This window comes from Dunckerocampus dactyliophorus, chromosome 21, assembly GCF_027744805.1.
Source record: "Dunckerocampus dactyliophorus isolate RoL2022-P2 chromosome 21, RoL_Ddac_1.1, whole genome shotgun sequence".
NCBI classification, from domain to species: Eukaryota; Metazoa; Chordata; class Actinopteri; order Syngnathiformes; family Syngnathidae; genus Dunckerocampus; species Dunckerocampus dactyliophorus.
In genome coordinates, this window is record NC_072839.1 from 9,586,541 (window position 1) to 9,607,355 (window position 20,815).

A 20,815-nucleotide genomic window follows, 5' to 3' on the forward strand; every position below is an offset into this window, starting at 1 on the left:
AATGGTGCGGACTTGTAATTATCCAGGCTGTAACAACAAGAATGCGTCGAAACGCCCCATACAGTATATATTCCACCCCTTTCCTGTCACGGACATTGCTGTTAGGTAACTTCGCTTCTTGCCTTTGGCTACAAAGTGGGAACCAAAGTGGCAAAGATGAAACCACTTTGTGTGTGTAGAAAAAGTGATTTTCTTCAGCCATTCAGAGGTGGACTTGCTGGTGTGTTTTGGATCATTGTCCTGCTGCAGAACCCAAGTTGGTTTCAGCTTGAGGTCACCAACAGATGGCCGGACATTCTCCTTCAGGATTTTTTGGTAGACAGCAGAATTCATGGTTCCATTTATCACAGCAAGTCTTCCAGGTCCTGAAGCAGCAAAACAGCCCCAGACCATCACACTACCACCACCATATCTTACTGTTGGTATGATGTTCTTTTTCTGAAATGCGGCGTTACTTTTATGCCAGATGTAATGGGACACACACACCTTGCAAAAAGTTCAACTTTTGTCTCGTCAGTCCACAGAGTATTTTCCTAAAGGTCTTGGGGATCATCAGGATGTGTTCTGGCAAAATTGAATCAAGCCTTAATGTTCTTTTTGTGCAGCAGTGGATTTCATCTTGGAACTCTACCATGCAGGCTGTTTTTGCCCAGTGTCTGTCTTATGGTGGAGTCATGAACACTGACCTTAACTGATGCAAGTGTTGTTGTGGGGTCTTTTGTGACCTTTTGGATGAGTCGTCGCTGCGCTCTTGGAGTTATTTTGGTTGGCCAGCCACTCCTGGGAAGGTTCATCACTGTTCCATGCTCTCGCCATGTAGGTTTGGTTTCCTCCCTTAATAATAAAAAGTTTCATGTAAAAATTGCGTTTTGTGTCTTTTGTGTTTCTTTTTATAGCTTATTTCAACCCAAATAAAGTGAATATGCTTGTTTTACTGGAACATTAACAAAATGTTGGTATCCACAACTCACATTTTGGATTTCAGAATGCATTTCTTTCGAGTGTTCACACATTATTAAGTGCAAACCTGAACGAAAAGCAGGCTTGCAGGCGCCTCGTGGTCATGGCCCGCGGGCACCACGTTGGTGACCGCTGGGCTATATGATATGAAAGGAGAACCATAACATTTACACAAAAACATATTTGACTTACTTTTTCAAAATCACCGGTGAAACTCAGAGGATCGGACGCCTTCTTTAAGGAGACTTTGGATGCAAGAGCATCCAGCAGGACCCCGGGCCGTCGGCAAACCCGGTTTCCTCCACCTCCGACGATCACCTGCTTTAGTGACCGGCAGGTGTCTCGGCCCTCCATGGCACGAGTTTGATACCCCTGATCCAATCAATCAGATTTGACAATGAAAATCCTTAGTCGAAGACAGCCCCAGTAATCAGTAAACGCTGTGTAACAAGCAATGGAAAGGTGCACAACAGTTGACAGGCAGCAGGGCGATTGTGAGGTCTGACTTTTTCTTGGAACACAGTTTTGTGATGCAAACGTACACTCCTGATCAAAATTTTAAGACCAGTTGGAAAAATTACAAGAATTTACATTTTGCACTGTTGGATCTTAAGGAGGTCCTAAGTAGCGCATCAGAGTGAGACAAAAAACAATTTATTGGAAGCAAGTGTTAAAGTTATCATCACCTGAATAAAAAAAATGTAAGACCATAGCTCAAAAAAACTCAAAACCCTTGCCGAAAAAAATATTGGTCTCACTCCCATTTCTTCTTTTGCATTTTAACGTTCTACTTAAAACCTCCTTTAAGATTCAACAGTGTAAAATGTTGCAAAATTCTTGACATTTGTCAATTGGTCTTAAAGTTTTGACCAGGAGTGCGTGTTACTGTTTTGAATGCATATTATTTTGAGAAGCAAAGCGCTTTACTTTTGTGACCCCCAGCGAACTAGCCGGAACTACTTTCTTCAACACCAAAAACTGACCAGCACTCTACCTGTGGATGAAGTGGGGGGAAAAGTCACTGTTGATAGGGACGTCACACAACTTCATCTCAACTTTAACTTCAATACCATGAAAGCAACTGCATAAGAAGAATTACAGAATATGGAAAACGTAACAAGCAAATTGCGTGACAACACAACGATAAACAAAAATCTCACAGGATGCATCTTAAAAATGAATCAGCATGCATCCCAAAAATCTCACAGCATGCATCAACATCCATCAATACAGTACTTAAACATGAACCATACACAGCAAGTCCAACACTGTAACGCCTGATTTGTGGACCCAACCAGATGTAAAGAAGGTTTGTGCCTCCATACTTTTCTAATTAATTCCTTAAGAGTGTAGAAGGAGATGGGGGGCCCCCAGAACTGTCGAATTCGGTGATGAGGTGGAGTCTTATAAAAGTCTTTCTTCTTCTGAGTGTATGCATCCACTCATGACATTCAGCTTTTTTTTTTTTTGGAAGATATCTGGTTCTAAACCTAAGACTCTGACATCTGCGCATCTCTGTGGAATTTTACTTCAGGGGTGTCCAAATTTTTTCCACCGAGCACCATATACTGAAAAATGAAAAAAATGCAAAGGCTACTTTGATATTTTGTAAAGCAAGTGATAAGAAGCTATAGAGATTTCTGAAAAAATTGCATCTCAGCTTTTTGACATTGGTGAAAAAGCATATTATTAGTATGAACTTTGGTCTTTGCTATTTTTTTTTTTTTTTTGCAATTTCTTAATATTTCAACTTTCTTGCAGTCAATTTTCTTCTCATAACATTTTGACTTTCCCCCCAGCCTAATTGGTTAGCATGTTGGCCACCCAGTCAGGAGATCAGGAAGGTCTGGGTTGGAATCTCCGTTGCGCATCTCTGTGTGGAGTTTGCATGTTCTTGTGCGTGGGTTTTCTCCGGGTACTCCGGTTTCCTCACACTTTCCAAAAAACATGCATGTTAGGTTAATTGGCGACTCTAAATTGTCCATAGGCGTGAGTGTGAATGGTTAAACAACCATGTGTCCTACCATTGGCTGGCGACCAGTCCAGGGTGTCCAGGGATAGTCAGCATACCCGATACCAGGATACCAGCAACGACCGAGTTGCAGTAGCATGGCAAGCTACAACAAACAATCCAACAACAAACTAAGATGCACACACTTGAGCTAAATAGAAGGAAAACTCCAATAAGCAACAGGTGCAAGTGATAAAGGAAAAAGCAAAGCACAACAGGAAGAGCTACCAAAATAAGAGCATAAAACGGTAACTAAAGCATAAAAGTGGAAACAAACTAAACAGTCATGCAAGCAAGCTTATGGATCGTGACATATTATATTATTTATTTATTTATTTGTTATTTTTTTCCCCGTCCTGTCCACCCTTGAAGGCAGATCTAAATGCCCTCACGCGCTCAACAGATTTACTCTGCCAGGGAAAAGTGTGAGATACACTTCCCCTGTTATACAGCATTTATTTGATTTGGATGCTTTGTTATGATGCAAATTTGGAGCGGCCGGACCGGAGCAGGAGGGGACAGAGAAGAAGAGAAAAGAAGACAGACATATTATTTTCTACTATTTCAGCTCAATGCCACTAAAATAATGCGACTTTAATTCTTGTTAGAATACAACCGTTTTCTCTTAATATTTTGACTTTATTCTAGTAAAATTACAGCTGTATTCTTGATTTCTCCTGTTGTTTATTTTTTTTTTATTTTCCAAGTATTTCAACTTTTTTCTTCTTTCTTCTCGTAATGATGACTTTTTTCCCCCCATAACATTTTACCTTTTATTCATGTAACATTATAACTTTTTCCGCAACCAAATTTTCCAAAAATTACAAGTTTATTTGTACTTTTATTTGTTTCTCATATAATAAAAAAAAATAAAGCATTAATTCAACGTCATGCTACTAAAACGACACAATTTTTCCTCATAATATTGCAACATTATTCTGATAAAATTACTAGGATAAGGCTGGTAAAAATTAATTACGTTTTTTCTCTTAATATTTTGACTATATTCTTGTAAAATTAACACATTTTTCCATTTTTGCTGTTATTGCTGGGCTTTTTTGTTGCTAATAATATATAATGATATAATAACATCATGATATAGTGATATTTTTACAATGAGCCACGTGACAATAAAAAAAAAAACAACCACGGGGTGTAAAGTTGGTAAAAATTTTATCATGACCCTATTTAATTGGACCCTATTTCGATGATTACCTATGGAAGTTTGGCGTTTTGAGGGTGAATCAGTGGGAATCACATAGACATTCATCACATTTATTTCTGTCACTTGGAACGGATGACTCATGTCAACACAAGCAGTTGAGGTTCACAATTCTGGGTTGAGGAGGAAACAAATGGGGCCACTTAGACACAGGAAGTCATCAAACTTTTAATGACACAACGTGTCAACATGTTAAACATACGGTATGAATTTGGGTGGACTTTGCCTCGGGATTTTCACAGTCGAATCTGATTTGTTAGATTTTGCCCACAGTCGACTGATCGTCGAACGTTGTTCTTTTTTGTTTTAGAGGACAGCTAATGGGGATCTCTAGAAACAAACCACGTTCAACAAAACCAAAACCGAAGGAACAAAGAAACAACATGGAGTGAAAAACAACAACTTGCCAAAACTCTCAGTTAGCAGCCTAATTTACTGGATTAAAAATCCACTGTCGGGATATAAAATGACGTTGGTGTAACAGCCTTACCCGTTTTAAATGATGTGCCTTTGGTTGTTGTCATGTGATATGTAAGAAGCTGCTGACACAGCTTTCTTTCTCGGAGTCGTCTTTAACCCTTTCAAAATACTTCTACATTTTGGATGATTTTTTTGTAGCCGTTACGAGCCGATAAGTAGGATGATTTTATTCATGCGTAATAAATGTAGGTCTTCTGTTTAAAGTAAAGCACACACACCATTTACGTTCCTTGCCTGTGAATATTCTCATCCATCCATCCGCAACAGTCCAGTTGCGATCGATGGAATGCCTTGAGAACAACACAACAGTTGAGGTGGCTCGAGCATCTACTCCAGATCTCTTCTGGATGCCTCCCTGGTGGAGGTGTTCCAGGCATGCCCAGCTGGGAGGAGGCCAGGGGCAGACCTAGGACACGCTGGACACACCGACTCTGTTGAGATTGGTCAGGGGTCGAGGGTTGGCTCTAGCCCACCACCCCCTGCCGTAGAGCTGCGTAGAGACACGCCCCGTAAAACAGGTACAGGTTGTCCTCGGATCACCTTGTTCCGAGTTTTGATGTTTTAATTAACCAATTACTTAATTTTGGTCCGTACACTCTGAACTCGCTTGAGAACACGTTTCAGCATGCATAGCGGATAAATAGAGGTACGGAATCAGAGGGTTAGTTTTGAATTGGGTCAAAAGCTACCTAGCTAACAAAAAGCAGTATGTGAAGCTAGGAGAATATTGTATTTGTATTTGTATTGTATTGTACTTTATTTATCCCACAGCAGGGAAATTCACTTGTTACAGCAGCAAGCAAGATGCACATATACATCTGCAAGTTTAAATATTACGTGTGGAGTACCCCAGGGGTCAATACTGGGACCAAAACTGTTCAACTTTATACTTTATATATTAATGACATCTGTAAAGTGACAAAAAACCTAAAGTTAGTATTATTTGCAGATGATACTACAGCTTTTCGTTCTGAGGAAAGCACACAAGAGTTCATTTAAAAAGTCACAGATGAAACGGGCATATTAAAAAGATGGTTTGATAAAAATTAAAGATTAACCTTGAACCTTGAAGTAAAACTAAAAGAATGCTATTTGGTAATAGCAGAAAGGACATGCACGCGCAAATACAAATTGACGGTGTGGACATTGAAAGGGTGAACGAAAATACATTTCTGGGGATCATAATAGATGAAAAAATGAGCTGGAAATCTCAAATCCAAAATATACAACATAAAGTGGCGAGAAATACTTCAATAGTGAATTAAGCAAAACTTGTTCTTGATCAAAAATCACTCCACACGCTTTACTGCTCTCTGGTATTACCATATCTAACTTATTGTGTGGCGATAGGGGGTAATAACTATAAACGCAATCTTCACTCGCTAAAAAGATCAGTTAGGATAATCCATAATGCCGCCTATAGAGAACATACAAACCCTTCATTTCTAAAACCACAAACATGCTTAAAGCAACCAATAACCTGTTACCCAAAAAAGTCATCCAATACTTGTCTACAAGAGACGAGAAATATGATCTCAGGGAAAAACTAAACATAAAACACATAAAAACACACATAAAATTAAACCATTCCCATTCCCATTCCCGCAAGGATGGATACCGCATGTGTCTCATTCGCAGCTGCCACGTCTTCAGCTAGTGGGTGACATCGCTTATTAATAAATTCTTTGTACCTCATTGTGTCCGCCGAGCGTGAAGGCAGGCTATTCTGGTGGAAGTGCGCTGAGAAAAAGAAATGTCATCACCATAAAAGCGAAAGCGGGCATCATCAGAAGCTCAGAAGCCGTACTTTTGGTCTCAGCCGTTCAAATTTGAGGTCTAACGTTTGGGATAACGATCATATTCTTGACCACGCAAAAGGATCTGCTCCTAATGAAAGTGATAGTAATAACAAAGCAGTGTAGTGGTCTTATTATTGAGATGGAAATGTGGCTTGTGCTCTGGAGGAGAAGAGGAGCTTCCAGACTAGCCTGGGACAAGATTTTAAGAGGGTAGAAAGGCCTGCAAGTGATTTCGTACCACTTTCTGCAGCTTCTCCTGCCTCTCCGACTTCCTACTCCCAATAAACCACATGGCTAAAAGTAAGTTGTTCTCGTATTTTTGTTTTATTGCCATATTTTATGTCCTTCACGTGTACACTGTAAGTGACCGACGGGTTAAGAATCGGATATTGGAGAGGCCGGTAGAGGCCAGAGGCCAGAAGAGTAACACACTAAATGGTTAAGGCATGATATACTGTATTTATCTGTTCATGGTGTTTTATTTGTTTATGTCTTTTTGATTGGGAACATTCACTCCATGTTTAGCTATCTACTGCGCCTGCGCAAGCAAGGCTGCGAGTTCGTTGGTCGGTTGTCTGTGTTGCGTGAATGTGTCAGGTTTCGTCCGTTTTGGACAGTTTATCGCCCTGATCTGCCTGAATCTGTGTAACAAAAATCATTTCTGGGGGTCATAACAGATGAAAATATAAGCTGGAAATCTCACATTAAAAATATACAACATGAAGTGTGGAGAAATACCTCAATACTGAATAAACCTAAATTTGTCCTTGACCAAAAATCACCAAAAAACTCCGGCAATCAGGCTCCACAATCCCGCTACTTCTGGGAGGGGAAAGGGATGCAGATGGGGTTCCACAACAAACTAACATCTCCATGCACTTCACTTTATTGCTTGCAGTGGCAATATATTTATTGGTTTTGTTCATTTTTATATTAGTTTTAATTCGTTTTTTAGTGTATTAATGTATTAAAGCAATGTACTAGCTAACCTAACCTAACCATTCATTAAGCTTGTTAGATTTGCTACTTTATTTACTTATTGTTTCTTTATGTCGGTTTTATCTGGACTCATTACTTAATGAAGGTGTTATTTATTAAAGTACTGGCAGCAGTTTTCTGTTATTTTACAGTATTTATGCTGAAATGACTTTGCAGCTTATTGCTGTTTTGTTGAAATACAGTATATTTCGGCGACAGTGGCTCAGGAGGAAGAGAAACTGGTCGTCCAGAAACTGGAAGGCTGGCGGTTCCATCCTCGCTCCCTCCACCCAGTCACTGTCGTCGTGTCCCTGGGCAAGACAATGTTTGTTGGTGGTCAGAGAGGCCGTAGGCGCTTATTCGCCGTCAGTCTACCCCAGGGCAGCTGTTGCTACAGATGTAGAATACCACCACCAGTGTGTGAATGAATAATGGGTTCACTTCATTGTGGGTGCTTTGAAGAGCGCTATATAAAATCTAATCCATTATTATTTCTATGTTTCTTCTGTTTACAATAAAGAACGGGCAGCAGAGATGATGTAATCTTGCGGCTTCCATACTGTTGACCAATTTCACAGCCTCCAGTAAAAATATAATGCAGTGTGTTTGAGTAATTATTTTAATTTACAGTAACATACAGGGGTTACTTTAAAATGTCACTGTGTACAGGCGTAACAGTAACTCAGCACTTTAGAATGTCTCATGTTATGATCATCGGCTGCTGTGTCTTGTGCTCGTACTCTTTTCCTACAGTTGGGCGCTCGGTTGGTGGTGGGATAACTGGGCACACCTGTTCCTAATCAGAGCGGTTTTCAACTTAGGCTGAGTAGGGGCAGCTGCGGGATGCTGGTTCCTTGTCAAATCATTCAGGCTAAGCGTTTCATCTACACTCCTGCTATCTCTCTCGTCGCTCGCTGGCATCGCTTACACCATCTGAGCCGGCGTCGCCACGTTCTGGCATAGCGCAGTTGTCCCTCCTCTTTTGCCAGTAGATTTTTGTACCGTTACCTTTTCCCTGGCGTACAGCAAGCTGCTGTCTCCAGCACCCTGAGTTGTCCTTTTTACTCACCTTGGTCACCCTTGTGATTGAAGACTGTAAATTGTTCCAGTCTGCCCCCGCATTCTGTGGTCCACACGGCATGCACCATAACGTCTACAGTATAATCCAAATTTCCACTGCAATCAAAATGAAAGTTGCTCTGTGAGCTTCAGAAAAGTGCTTAAACCTCTGCTACATAATCAATACATGTACAAAGGATATCCAGTAAATCACACCAATGTTTATTTACTTGAACAGGCAGCGTCAGCATGAATACTGCTACTGTCAAACACAATAATAAAGAAACTAAACATTTTCACATCTCCAATCTGGGTTTCATGCTGCGGATTCCAATACCGAACATCCGTGAGTGAGATATACCGATACCAATCACATGGATTAATTATTTGTGATGAGTGCTATTAGCCAGGGTCACCATTATACAATTCCAAAGGCCCCTGGCAAATAGGTAATGTTCAACAATAAAGAACAATAGACACTTGAAAAAGTTACTACGTACCCCGTGAATGTGATATCCACTTCCCCGTGGAACAAAAATTAGCTCCAAACTAACCACATTGTCTGTTTGTTTTAAAAGCAAAAAGGCCCCTGTGGTAAAAAGTTACATTTGGAGTCCAAAGACGAGAAGCTAGGTGGATGATTCCAGCTAGCTCACTAGTTAGCTACGGCTGTTGACGGCTAAGCAAAGCGTGTAAAGAAAGATGAAAGAGACGTCGAACCCCAATAGGTTTGACAAGGGAGTGATCAAACACACTGGCAGGGATTGGTGACAAACTGAAACCACAGGAGGTTTTACAGACTAGTGTTGATTCTTGCGGCAATACGGGACAAAGTGCGTGCCTTGTCGGCGCAATATGGGTGCTTGGAACCCTACGTGACACAGCACACACGCGCATTCACGTCATGTTTGTGTTGTCGTGACATGAACTGTCATGTCGCCGCCGCATGGCAATCGATTTTTGTCATCGGCTTTGAAAGGCATTTATCGTGTTTTTTGTTTTTTACGGTTCGAATATCGCTCCTTCACTCTATTGTGTTTTTTCAAAAAGTAATTTATGGCCTACATTGATAAGACATGACCTTACCTTACATTACATTACCTTAACACTGTATGTAGTCTGCCATGGCACGTCCAATGTGATAGTCCAAGTTCTCCCACAATGTGTGGAAGTGGTACATTTTTGGCTTCTTACTTTCTTCCGCTCGAAACTCTTTCTTAAGTTTAGAATAAATAAAATGGAGGCTAACTGGTTAGCTGGGTAGCATGCTATGCTTAAAGTGGTGGCCGTCTTTTATGTCCGTGCAGTGATCCCATGACCTGCACATGAGAGTTGTGCAACATGGTGTAAACAAAGAATAATAGGAGTGTAAAAGTGACTATAGGGGTGTTATTTCATGGCTACTGGGCTCTAATAAAGGTAAAAAACACATTTGGAAAGTCATAAACAGGTTTTCTATGCTCCAACTACGAAAATATTCCATTTACGAATAAAATTCACTTATCAGGGTCGGGTCTGGAACCAAATAACCACGATTAACGCGCGGCGACTGTATTGTGCGAATGTAAACGTAGTCAATGATGCAAGCGTGGCATTGTTCAAACGGTCTTCAGATTCAGGGTACAACTCAGGGGTCATGGTCTTCGTAACTGAACCCGAAGCTCGTTTTCTCGATCTTTCAAAATAATGTTTCCGAACGTCTTTACTACCCATCAAGGTTCTTTCTTCTCCGTCGTGACCGGGGTTATTGTCAAAATCATGCATGGCATGAAGCAGGCTAACTCTAATGGCTTGGCTTGACTGTAAAATACGCAAGCAGATGTGCTGTGTTAATGCAGTGCTTCTTTAGCTTTAGGGACTTTGAGGAAAATAACGAAACACATAAAACAGGTTCAGCAGAATAACAAACATGTCTTTAACCTTTCAGAACCTGTATTTGAGCACAAAAACAAGTGTGTGTCATGACAACTCCATTCAGATGCCTCGTAAAATTGCGTTGTTTTAACATGGGAATTGTGTAGCGAAAACATGACCAAAATGAAAGTGACATGGTCTAGACAAGTTTATTAAGCCATTTTAACAGCCAATGTTTTTACATTTTTGTGGACAGAGAGGATGCAATTAAAGGTCCTGAGACATGCTGCAGCGAAAAAGACATACGTTTTCTGCTCCACTACTCGTAAATATCACAAAACACAGGGTGGTGGTTTCCTGCTTTAAAAGGTTTGCCTTAACCACAAATGCTGATAAATGGCAGACTGTTTTGATCCTCACTGAATCACCGTATTTTTTGTGTGAGCACAGTCCTATTAACACAGCGGTCCCCCACCTTTTTGAACCGAGTGTTCCCACAAATCTCCGCAGACCGGGGAAGAGATTATAGTGATCAGTCCATCTTCTATGCCGCTTATCCTCACTAGGGTCACGGGTATGCTGGAGCCTAACCCAGCTGAGAGGCGAGGTACACCCTGCACTGGTCGCCAGTCAATCGCATCCACACTCACATTTATGGACAATTTAGAGTCGCCAATTAACCTAACATGCATGTTTTTTGGATGTGGGAGGAAACCGGAGTACCCGGAGAAAACATGCAAACTCCACACAGAAATGCCAAAGGGAGACTCGAACCCAAGTCTTCCCGATCTCCAGACTGTGATTGTGTGGCCAACATGCTAACCGCTAGACCACCGTGCGGCCCGTGGCAGACGTCCTTAATTATATTTGTCCAAAATTGTTCTCGGCAGACAATATGAGCGCCAGATGGTATCGTTAAACAAAGCAAATAATTAAAAACGAAGATGTCTGTGGAAATCTACACTCCTGATCATCATCTTCAAAGGCTTCGTCTCCTTCAACGCCACAAAATCGGCTGTTGGGAATTTGCATGAGAGCACCAAACATTGAAATGTGCAAGAAATTTTTCTTCTCTGATGAGGAAAAAATGTAACCTTGATGGTCCTGATGGCTTCCAACGTTACTGGCATGGCAAGGAGGTCCAACGTGAGATGTTTTCCACACGGCACATTGGACGGGGCGCCATCATGATCTAGGGTGCTTTTTCCCTTCAATGGGACAATGAAGCTTCAGGTTGGGTTGTGCAGGGGCGTCAAACTGCAGCTGGCTATGTGGAGATGTTGCAGGGCTCCTCGTCTATGTGTCAACGGGACAACGCTACAATTCACAATGTCTGACAAAGGACTTCTTCCAGAGGAATAACGTCACTCTTTTAGACCATCCTGCGTGTTCCCCCGAGCTAAATCCCATTGAGAACATTTGGGGATGGATGGCAAGGGAAGTTTACAAAGTTCCAGACAGTGGATGCCCTCCGTGAAGCCCTCCTGGAGCAAAATTCTCACTAGCCTCCTGGAAACACATTTTTTCAAACCAAATTTTTGAGGTGATTAACAAGAATAGCAGAGCTCCTTATTACTGAGTCCTTTTCTGTAAATGTTATTCCTATTTTAGGGGTTTTAGCTATGGTCTCAAACTTTTGATCAGCTGATAAACAGCCTATTTTACTTAAATGGTTGTTTGCAATAAATTGCATACTCGATATCATTTTTGTCTCACTCCCATTTCTTTTTTTGCATTTTGAAGCTCCAGTATATCAAAGCTGTGCTGTGTCATCTGAAAGTGCCTCCGCAGGTGATGTTCCTTCGAAATACCTTTTACTTCATTACAAAGTCCTCCCTATTGTATTTTCGGTAAATAGTCTACTTGCTGTTAAAAAAAAAAAATCACATTTTCTGTGTCTACAAGTAGTATTTTTTTTTTTTTAGAGTTGATATCGCCATATTTGATTAACTGCGAAAGAAATAAGCAACCATCTCTATGAAAACAAGACGACAGTACAACAGAGGCTGCTTGTATAAATATATATACATGTTTACTATTGCATTATGCATAAGTAACAGCAAAATTACACCCAACAGTTAACGTAAAACTTTCAATAACTGAAATTCTTTGAATAACTTCCATTTTTAAACCGTAAACATGACAGTAAACACAGTTAACAAAAAAAACTCTTGGTGAAAAGACACACATGAGCCATCTCAAACGGGCCTAGTGTAAAAAACATCTGTGCTTTCATCTCTTCCGAGAAAAATACTGGGCATCTCCAATATCACCCATGAGGTCTTCAACATGGATGATTCATTCAAGCAGTGCCTTTTGTACAATGTATTTTTGACCTCACTGTCACGTTTGGGGCTGTGAAACCCGTATGTTAGCCTCATCAAAGGGCTTCTTGCTATTCCATCCATCCATTCATTTTCTATGGCGCTTATCCTAATTAGGGTCGCTGACTTCGGGCGAGAGGCGGGGTACACCCTGGACTGGTCGCCAGCCAATCGCAGGGCACATATAGACAAACAACCATTCACACTCACATTCATACCTATGGACAATTTAGAGTCGCCAATTAAGCTAACATGCATGTTTTTGGGATGTGGGAGGAAACCGGAGTACCCGGAGAAAACCCCCCACACTCGCACGGGGAGAACATGCAAACTCCGCACTGCTTCACTCGTATATGCCGCTTTTGCCCCCTGCGGAAGAAGCACTGCATGAACAAGCACTTCTCGAGTTAGACTGAATGGTTTACATCAAAGGTCACCAATCCGTTGATCGTGAGCTACTTGTCGATTTTTGGGACTTTGGTGAGACAGAAATAAAAATTTTTTAAAAAGGATGATAATATCAGTGCCCTCACCTCCAGGAGAGCAACCAACAGGTACGCATTTTGTCCACTGAACACACCCGTACACCTCACCGCTATGCAATGAGCCCAGTCCCCAAAACCCGGCCGCAGAAAACTGACAAGAAGTTGGAATAGATGGAAATTAAGTAATTAAAAAAAACAGCAGAAAGCTGTTATTCTCCAAGAATAAAGTCAAAATATTAAGAGAGAAAGTCGTATTCTGACAAGAAAAAAAGTTGCAATTTTATGAGAATAAACTTGTGAGATTGTGAGGAAAAATAATGTCATTTTAGTGGCACAGAGTTTAAATATTACACGTTTTTAAAAGTCACAAAACAAAATACAGTCATACTCATTTTTGTTAAATTAGTAAAAAGTAAAATGGGAATAGCCCTGCGATTGGCCGGCGACCAGTCCAGGGTGTACCCCGCCTGTCGCCCGAAGTCAGCTGGGATAGGCTCCAGCATGGCCCCGCAACCCTAATGAGGAGAAGCAGTATAGAAAATGGATGGATGGATGGTAAAATGGGAATAAAGTCAAAATATTATGGGAAGAAAGTCATAACATTATAAAACATTTTTACGAAGACTATTTAAGAAGAATGTGAAAATATTTGGAAATTGAATACACAAGAGCAAAAATGGGGAAAAAGAGCAAAGTTCATACTAATAGTATGCTTTTACACCGATATCACAAAGCTGAGATGCAGTTTTTCCTTGAACTATACAGTGTTCCCTCGTTTATCGCGAGGGATAGGTTCCCAAAATAGCCCAAAATAAGTGAAATCCGCAAAGTAGCCAACTATAATTTGTACACTTATGATACAGTATATGTTTTAAGGCTGTAACACCCCTCACCATACACTTCATACACTTTCTTCTCAGACAGGCAGTAACATTTTATCACATTTCTCTCTTGTTTCAACACTCAAAGTTGAAATTTCGTTTGAATTTTAATGATCGACTTACTAGACTGGACACAAGAATTGACTGTAAGTGACTCACATTCGCTCCTCTGATCGTGGCTTGTTTTTGTATCCTTGTTCAAACATATTCCTGCTCCTCGTCCTCCATGAACCAAAGATTCATTTACAGTAACCCAGGGGCACTACAGCCGCTGCCTTCATTCAGCATGTATGAAATGGGAACAGGAAGTCCTGCATGAAGGGGATTGATTGACAGTGCTCTACAGCCAATCAGAACGAAGAACACAATGGGCGGGTTCTCCCTTAGCCAATCAGGACTGTTATGGCTCTGTATTTACCGAGACAAACTGGACAGTCTGGTCACTCTTCAACTCTCACATGAGTATTCAACACCCTCTAGTGGTAGCAGTAGTAAATACAATAACAATACATGCAACAGAGCACCGATAGCTCACTCTAATACATCACAAGGACGCAGAACACAATGCGCGTTCATACGCTGTTCAAAAGAAATGCAAAAATTAGCGAAAGAGGGAATCCGCGAAAGGTGAACCGCGATGTAGCGAGGGAACACTGCATATAACCTTTTAGTATATTCCATGTGTTGCTTTACAAATATCAAGTGGCCATATCCATATCCTGCATACTGTTATTTTTCAGTAATAGCACGCTATTGTTGGAGTCCCTGGCCTGCGCCGTCCATCACCATGCTCCCCTTGGCTTATGTAACACTGCCCATCTGATCACATTCCTGGACACCCTAAACAACACACTCATTCCACCGGAGTATTCCGTCATTTGGGGGTACGTTTCCACCGGGCAGCTCTGGTTTCGTAACTAGTTCGCTGACCACCCACGATTTTCAGTTGTTTATGTTCCTTCATAGTCTCCATTTCTCAATCCTATAGAGGATTTTTTTTTTCTGCAAGGAGATGGAAAGTGTATGACCAACATCCACAAATACGCATACCCTTTTCCAAGCTCTGGAAGACACATGTGGAGATATAGCATTTCATGGCTGGATTTGGCATGCTCGGAGGTGCTCTGGCCAGACTAAAACAGAAGAGAGGATGCAGCATATAAATATTTTTTTTTTCCACCGGGAGGACACCAAGGCGTTCCCAGGCCAGCTGTGAGACATAATCCCTCCAGCGTGTCCTAGGTCTGCCCCGGGGCCTTCTCCCGGCTGGGCATGCCCGAAACACCTCACCAGGGAGGCGTCCGGGAGGCATCCGGACTAGATGCCCGAGCCACCTCATGTGGCTCCTCTCGATGTGAAGGAGCAGCGGCTCTACTCTGAGCTCCTCCTGGATGACCGAGCTCCTCACCCTATCTCTTAGGGTGAGTCCCGCTACCCTACGAAGAAAACTCATTTCGGCCGCTTGTATCCGCGATCTCGTTCTTTCGGTCATGACCCAAAGCTCATGACCATAGGTGAGGGTGGGAGCATAGATCGAACGGTAAATCGAGAGCTTTGCCTTCCGGCTCAGCTCTCTCTTCACCATGACGTTCCGGTACAGCGACCGCATTACTGCAGACGCTGCACCGATCCGCCTATCAACCTCACGCTCCGACCTTCCCTCACTCGTGAACAAGACCCCGAGATACTTGAACTCCTCCACCTGGGGCAGGACTTCATTCCCAACCCGGAGGGAGCAATCCACCCTTTTCCGACTTTAATTCCGACTTTAATTGTAAAGTAATTAATTGCAAATGATGTTGTTTTGCATGTAGACCACAATATGTGCAACTTTGTGTTGGTTGGGTTGTAGACTAGGATCCTATGAAATCTGTTTCATTTTTTCCTCAAATTCCATTAGATTTTTTCCGTTTCAATTTGTTTTAAAATTCAGTTTTCTACTTTTTACACTTATTTTATCACCATAGATTGTGCGTCTTTTATGTCAATTAATAAAATGCAAATAATCCTTACATTTATTGATGCAATGCATCATTGGCCGATTTTGCCCAGTATGACAGAAACGGATGTAGCTTGGCTAACTTTTCTAAATTTTCATTGGTACAAAATCCTCAACAAACAATCATATCCGTGCTTGTGGTTAAAGAAGACATAGTTGCAGATGCAATTGTAATAGCTTTATTAATGTAAGCTATTTTTTTGTATATATATATATATATATATATATATATATATATATATATATATATATATATATATGTGTAAATATTACAACACTGGTAATAGTAATATTGAAGAGGATGGAAAAAAAAAATTACTAAACAAAGTGAATTAAAAAGAAAAGAAGAAAAATAACAGAAAAATCTGCAAATTCTGCGGAATTGAGATCAGGCGTTTGTAGATGTACATTTTCGAATAAATGTAGACCACATTTTGTTTGAAACGTGGTGCGCTGGGATGGATTGAAGCTGACGTTTTTTCCATTGAAAGTTGATCTGTTAACAAATTCTTCCAGTGTGTTATGGTCAGTCGGTTTCTTGTTTTCCAGTTTAGGAGGACGGTTTTCTTGGCGACAGCTCGGGCTGTAAACAGTGTAGCTATAGTGGGATTGTGTAATTGTACTCATGACATATCTTCTAAAATACAGACTTGAGGACATGGAGGGATGGGGCAGCCTAATATACGTGACAGGCGATCTGTACAGTGGCAGGAAGCATGCATGCAATTGTCTGTGGTGTGCAGTGAGCAATACGTGCATCGATCTGATGTTGTGAAACCCATTTTATATCATCTTTCACCCGTGAAGTGTATTATAATTGGATGAGTTGTAAATTTGGGTTTTTGCAGTGAATTAAATTGTTTTTACATATTTGCGGCCTAAAATCCGTACCCACTCCCGGTTGGGAGGGATATTGCAGTGTCGGTAGTGTTTAGAAATGTATATAACCTTGAAAGTAACTTATGTATGTTGGCGATTCCTCTATGATGATTGTTTGGTTTTGTGAATTAGGTATGTTGTTAATTTGGGGTAGGATGGTTGATTTAAGCTGTTGACTACAAAAAGGCCAGATATGACCTGAGGAGGTCCATACGAGAGGCCAAAAGACAGTACAGACAGAAGCTGGAGGGCTACTATTCCACCTCAGACCCTCGGCGCATGTGGGCGGGGCTCCAGCACATCACAGACTATCGACAGCAGAGTAGCGTAGCCACGTCCAGCCATTCCACACTTCCAGATGAGCTGAACGAGTTCTATGCCCGCTTTGACACCCAAACTCCTGATGAGCAGAGAGGGTGGCTGAACCTGGGGAGCACACAGGACTCACCTCTCATGGTGACATCAGCTGATGTGCGCAGGGTTCTAAACAAAACAAACCCACGAAAAGCAGCAGGGCCAGACAACATCTCAGGACGTGCACTTCGGGTTTGCTCATCAGAGCTAGCTGATGTGCTTGCTGACATATTTAACCTGTCGCTTGCACAAGCATCTGTACCGACCTGCTTTAAGTCCACCACCATAGTGCCCGTACCCAAGAAGAGCAACGTGACCTGCTTGAATGACTATCGCCCTATAGCACTCACTCCTATTGTTATGAAGTGCTTTGAAAGATTAGTCTTGACCCACATCAAAAAGAGCATCCCGGCGGCAACCGTGGACCCTCTACAGTTTGCATATCGCCAGAACCGGTCCACGGATGATGCAGTCAACACTGCCATCCACACAGCCCTTTCTCACCTACAGGGCCAGGACACATACGTCAGAATGCTATTTATAGACTATAGCTCTGCTTTTAATACAGTCTGCCCCCACAAACTCACAAATAAGCTCCTCACACTTGGCCTGTCTCCCTCCCTCTGTAACTGGGTGTTTAACTTTCTCACAGGCAGGCCCCAGTCAGTCAGAGTCCACAACCGCACATCCAGCTCAAGAATTGTGAGCACTGGGACCCCACAGGGGTGTGTGCTGAGTCCACTCCTCTACACGCTCTTCACCTACGATTGCGTGGCCTCCCAGAACAACACCAGCATCATTAAATTTGCGGATGACACTACAGTCATCGGACTGATCACTGGTGGTGCTGAAACATCATACAGAAGAGAGGTGGCGGACCTCATAGCTTGGTATCGTGATAACAATCTCCTTCTCAATACAGATAAGACTAAAGAGATGATCATCGACCCAAGAACAAGGGAAAAGGAGCCGCATAAACCCCTGTTTATTGATGAGACTGAGGTGGAGAGGGTGAAAACCTTCAAGGTCCTTGGCACACACATCAGCGAGGACCTCACCTGGTCTCACAACACCCAACAAATTATGAAGAAGTCCCAAAGGAGACTGTACTTCCTGAGAAGACTGAGGAAATTTGGCATGTCCACCAAAATCCTGAGTTGCTTCTACAGATGCACTATGGAAAGTGTCCTTACCGCCTCCATCACTGTTTGGTACGGTAACTGTACAACACGTGATAGGAAGGCACTCCAGCGGGTGATCAAGACCTCACAGAACATTGTTGGGGCAGCCCTCCCCTCACTGCAAGACATTTATAAATCTAGAGTCCTACGAAGAACACACAACCTCATCAAGGACAGCACACATCCACAACACTCATTATTCACACTCCTACCATCAGGCAGACGCTACAGGAGTTTGAAGTCCAGGACCACAAGGCTGGCAAACAGCTTTTACCCACAGGCCATCAGGCTTATCAACGAAGCACTCGCACACGCCGCACGCAACACACGCACACACTCATAGCACTTTATTTATTTATTTATTTATTTATTTATTTGTATTATTTGCTTGTATTAATGTCTCTTCTGTTGTTGTTGCTTAATTTATTGGTATATATGTTTATGTGTTTATGTTTCTTATGTTCTTATTCTTTCTTGTGTTTCCTTTCTTTTCTTGGGAGTATGAACAGAATAAGATTTTCATTGCATGGTATAACTGCTGTTTTACCATGCACATGACAATAAAACTCTTGAATCTTGAAATACTGGAGATATTGACTGTTACAAATGTGGAACTTCTGGGTTATTTCTTGAAAAGGGATGATTTTAGAGTCTTGTACAATATGGTGGAGATGTGGGATGCCGTTTGTATTTCCTCGATATGAAGTGGAATGGTTTCCTATTTATTGTGATGTCCGGGTTGGTCCAAATTGGTGAGTGGGTGGATGGCGCAACCGTGGAGCCTTTGATGCCAAGTGTTTTCCACCAAGCTGTCAGAGCTGAGGCTATGGTGATGTTTTGAAAGCTTTGTTCAAGTCAAGTTCGAATCAATGTGCACATGCGCAGTGACATTGAATAGTCCATTGCATGAGAAGGGAGGGGTGGCAGTTGAAAGGCTTATGAAAGATTCAAATTTTGATGTTGTTTCAAGCACGTGAATCAAGACTAAAACAGAAGTAAGTACTTTGAATTGAAGGAAAAAAATTAATAATCACTTTTTCTGAGACGTTTGGGTTGACCCCAGGCAATTGCTTGTGTTTGCCAGCTGGCAAGTGTGCCCCTGACCGTCTGTAGTACTGTAAGTGTAAAAAAAGCCAAAGTCATTATCATGAATGGAGAATTGTTTCCATTCATCATCGTGTTTTTACACTCAATTCACGTTTTACATACAATTGGGGAAAACTGTAATTTGTCAGTGGGGACTTTTTGCATCGGGTCCAAAATAAAACTGTGTAAAATAGGCATTAGTCATTTAGACGGAAGATGCCACTACTGTTTGTCACATGGATTGTGTTTATTATGACTGAGCGGATGAGATGAGAGATGTTCTAAAGGAAATAACTACGCTGCTCCTCGGGTGTCTAGGGTGAGAGGACTCACGATGGACACAAACAGGCGTCGCTACGCTCCGCTCTCCGGCATCTGTGCTGCGGTTTCCCGAAGATTGTGTAAAGCTGCCAGCAACTTTTGGGGCCCGAGCACTAAATGTTTCCTTTCCAACGTATATTTCGTCATACCGGGATATCATCGTCATCACATATGAACAATATTATTGTGAAAAGTTTGTCGAGATCAAATTAAACACTAATGTAATGAAATATATCATAAACATGCATTTACACCCTTTCACATTTATTTCTTATGAATACTTTTTTTTTTTTACCATCTATTACAGGGGTCGGGAACCTTTTTGGCAAAGAGAGCCATGAAAGCCACATATTTTAAAATGTATTTCCGTGAGAGCCATATCATATTTTTTAACACCGAATACAACCAAATGTGTATATTTAAGAAAGACCAACAATTTTAGAATATAATAAGTCTCTGAATGTATTCCTTTTAATAATGTTGTTATATTGAAGCTAACCAATAATAAATAAATTACTTTATACCATTAATGCGACTTCTGGTGCGGCATGGTTTTGCGCCCTACTTCGTATGTTTCTTTCTTTTCCTCTTTCGTCAAAAGGGTTGTCTCTGCACAATTAGCTAGCTGACTATTTGATTAAAGGAGGGACGACCCCAATAATAATCAAGTTTTGGTGTCTGACACGGAAAACATGGGAAGGACAGCTGGTATTTGTGCTAGAACATCAAACGGATGGATTAAAATGCATTAGAAAGCATATTTTTAATGTTATTTTTACACTGTGATTTCTGTAATGTTTTACTTTAAAATGTCAGGAAAACAAATTCAAATAAACACATTTTATGGTGTTTAGAAATGTCTGAGAGCCAGATGCAGTCATCAAAAGAGCCACATCTGGCTCCCGAGCCGTAGGTTCCCTACCCCTGATCTATTATATGACA

The 20,815-nt window shown here is 41.4% G+C and overlaps 1 protein-coding gene across 1 annotated transcript in view; it reads right to left on the reverse strand.

Annotated features, from left to right (window-relative positions):
- Nucleotides 1–3,857: 3,857 nt before the first annotated feature.
- The window catches only part of snx16 (sorting nexin 16), a 70,559-nt gene continuing 53,601 nt past the window's right edge, over nt 3,858–20,815 (reverse strand). The window contains exons 8-9 of the mRNA XM_054765346.1: nt 8,520–8,626; nt 3,858–5,089 (exon numbers count right to left, since the gene is read on the reverse strand). Of these exons, the coding sequence (XP_054621321.1) occupies nt 5,001–5,089; nt 8,520–8,626 (196 nt within the window). The 3' untranslated portion in view covers nt 3,858–5,000. The remainder of the gene's footprint in view (nt 5,090–8,519; nt 8,627–20,815) is intronic.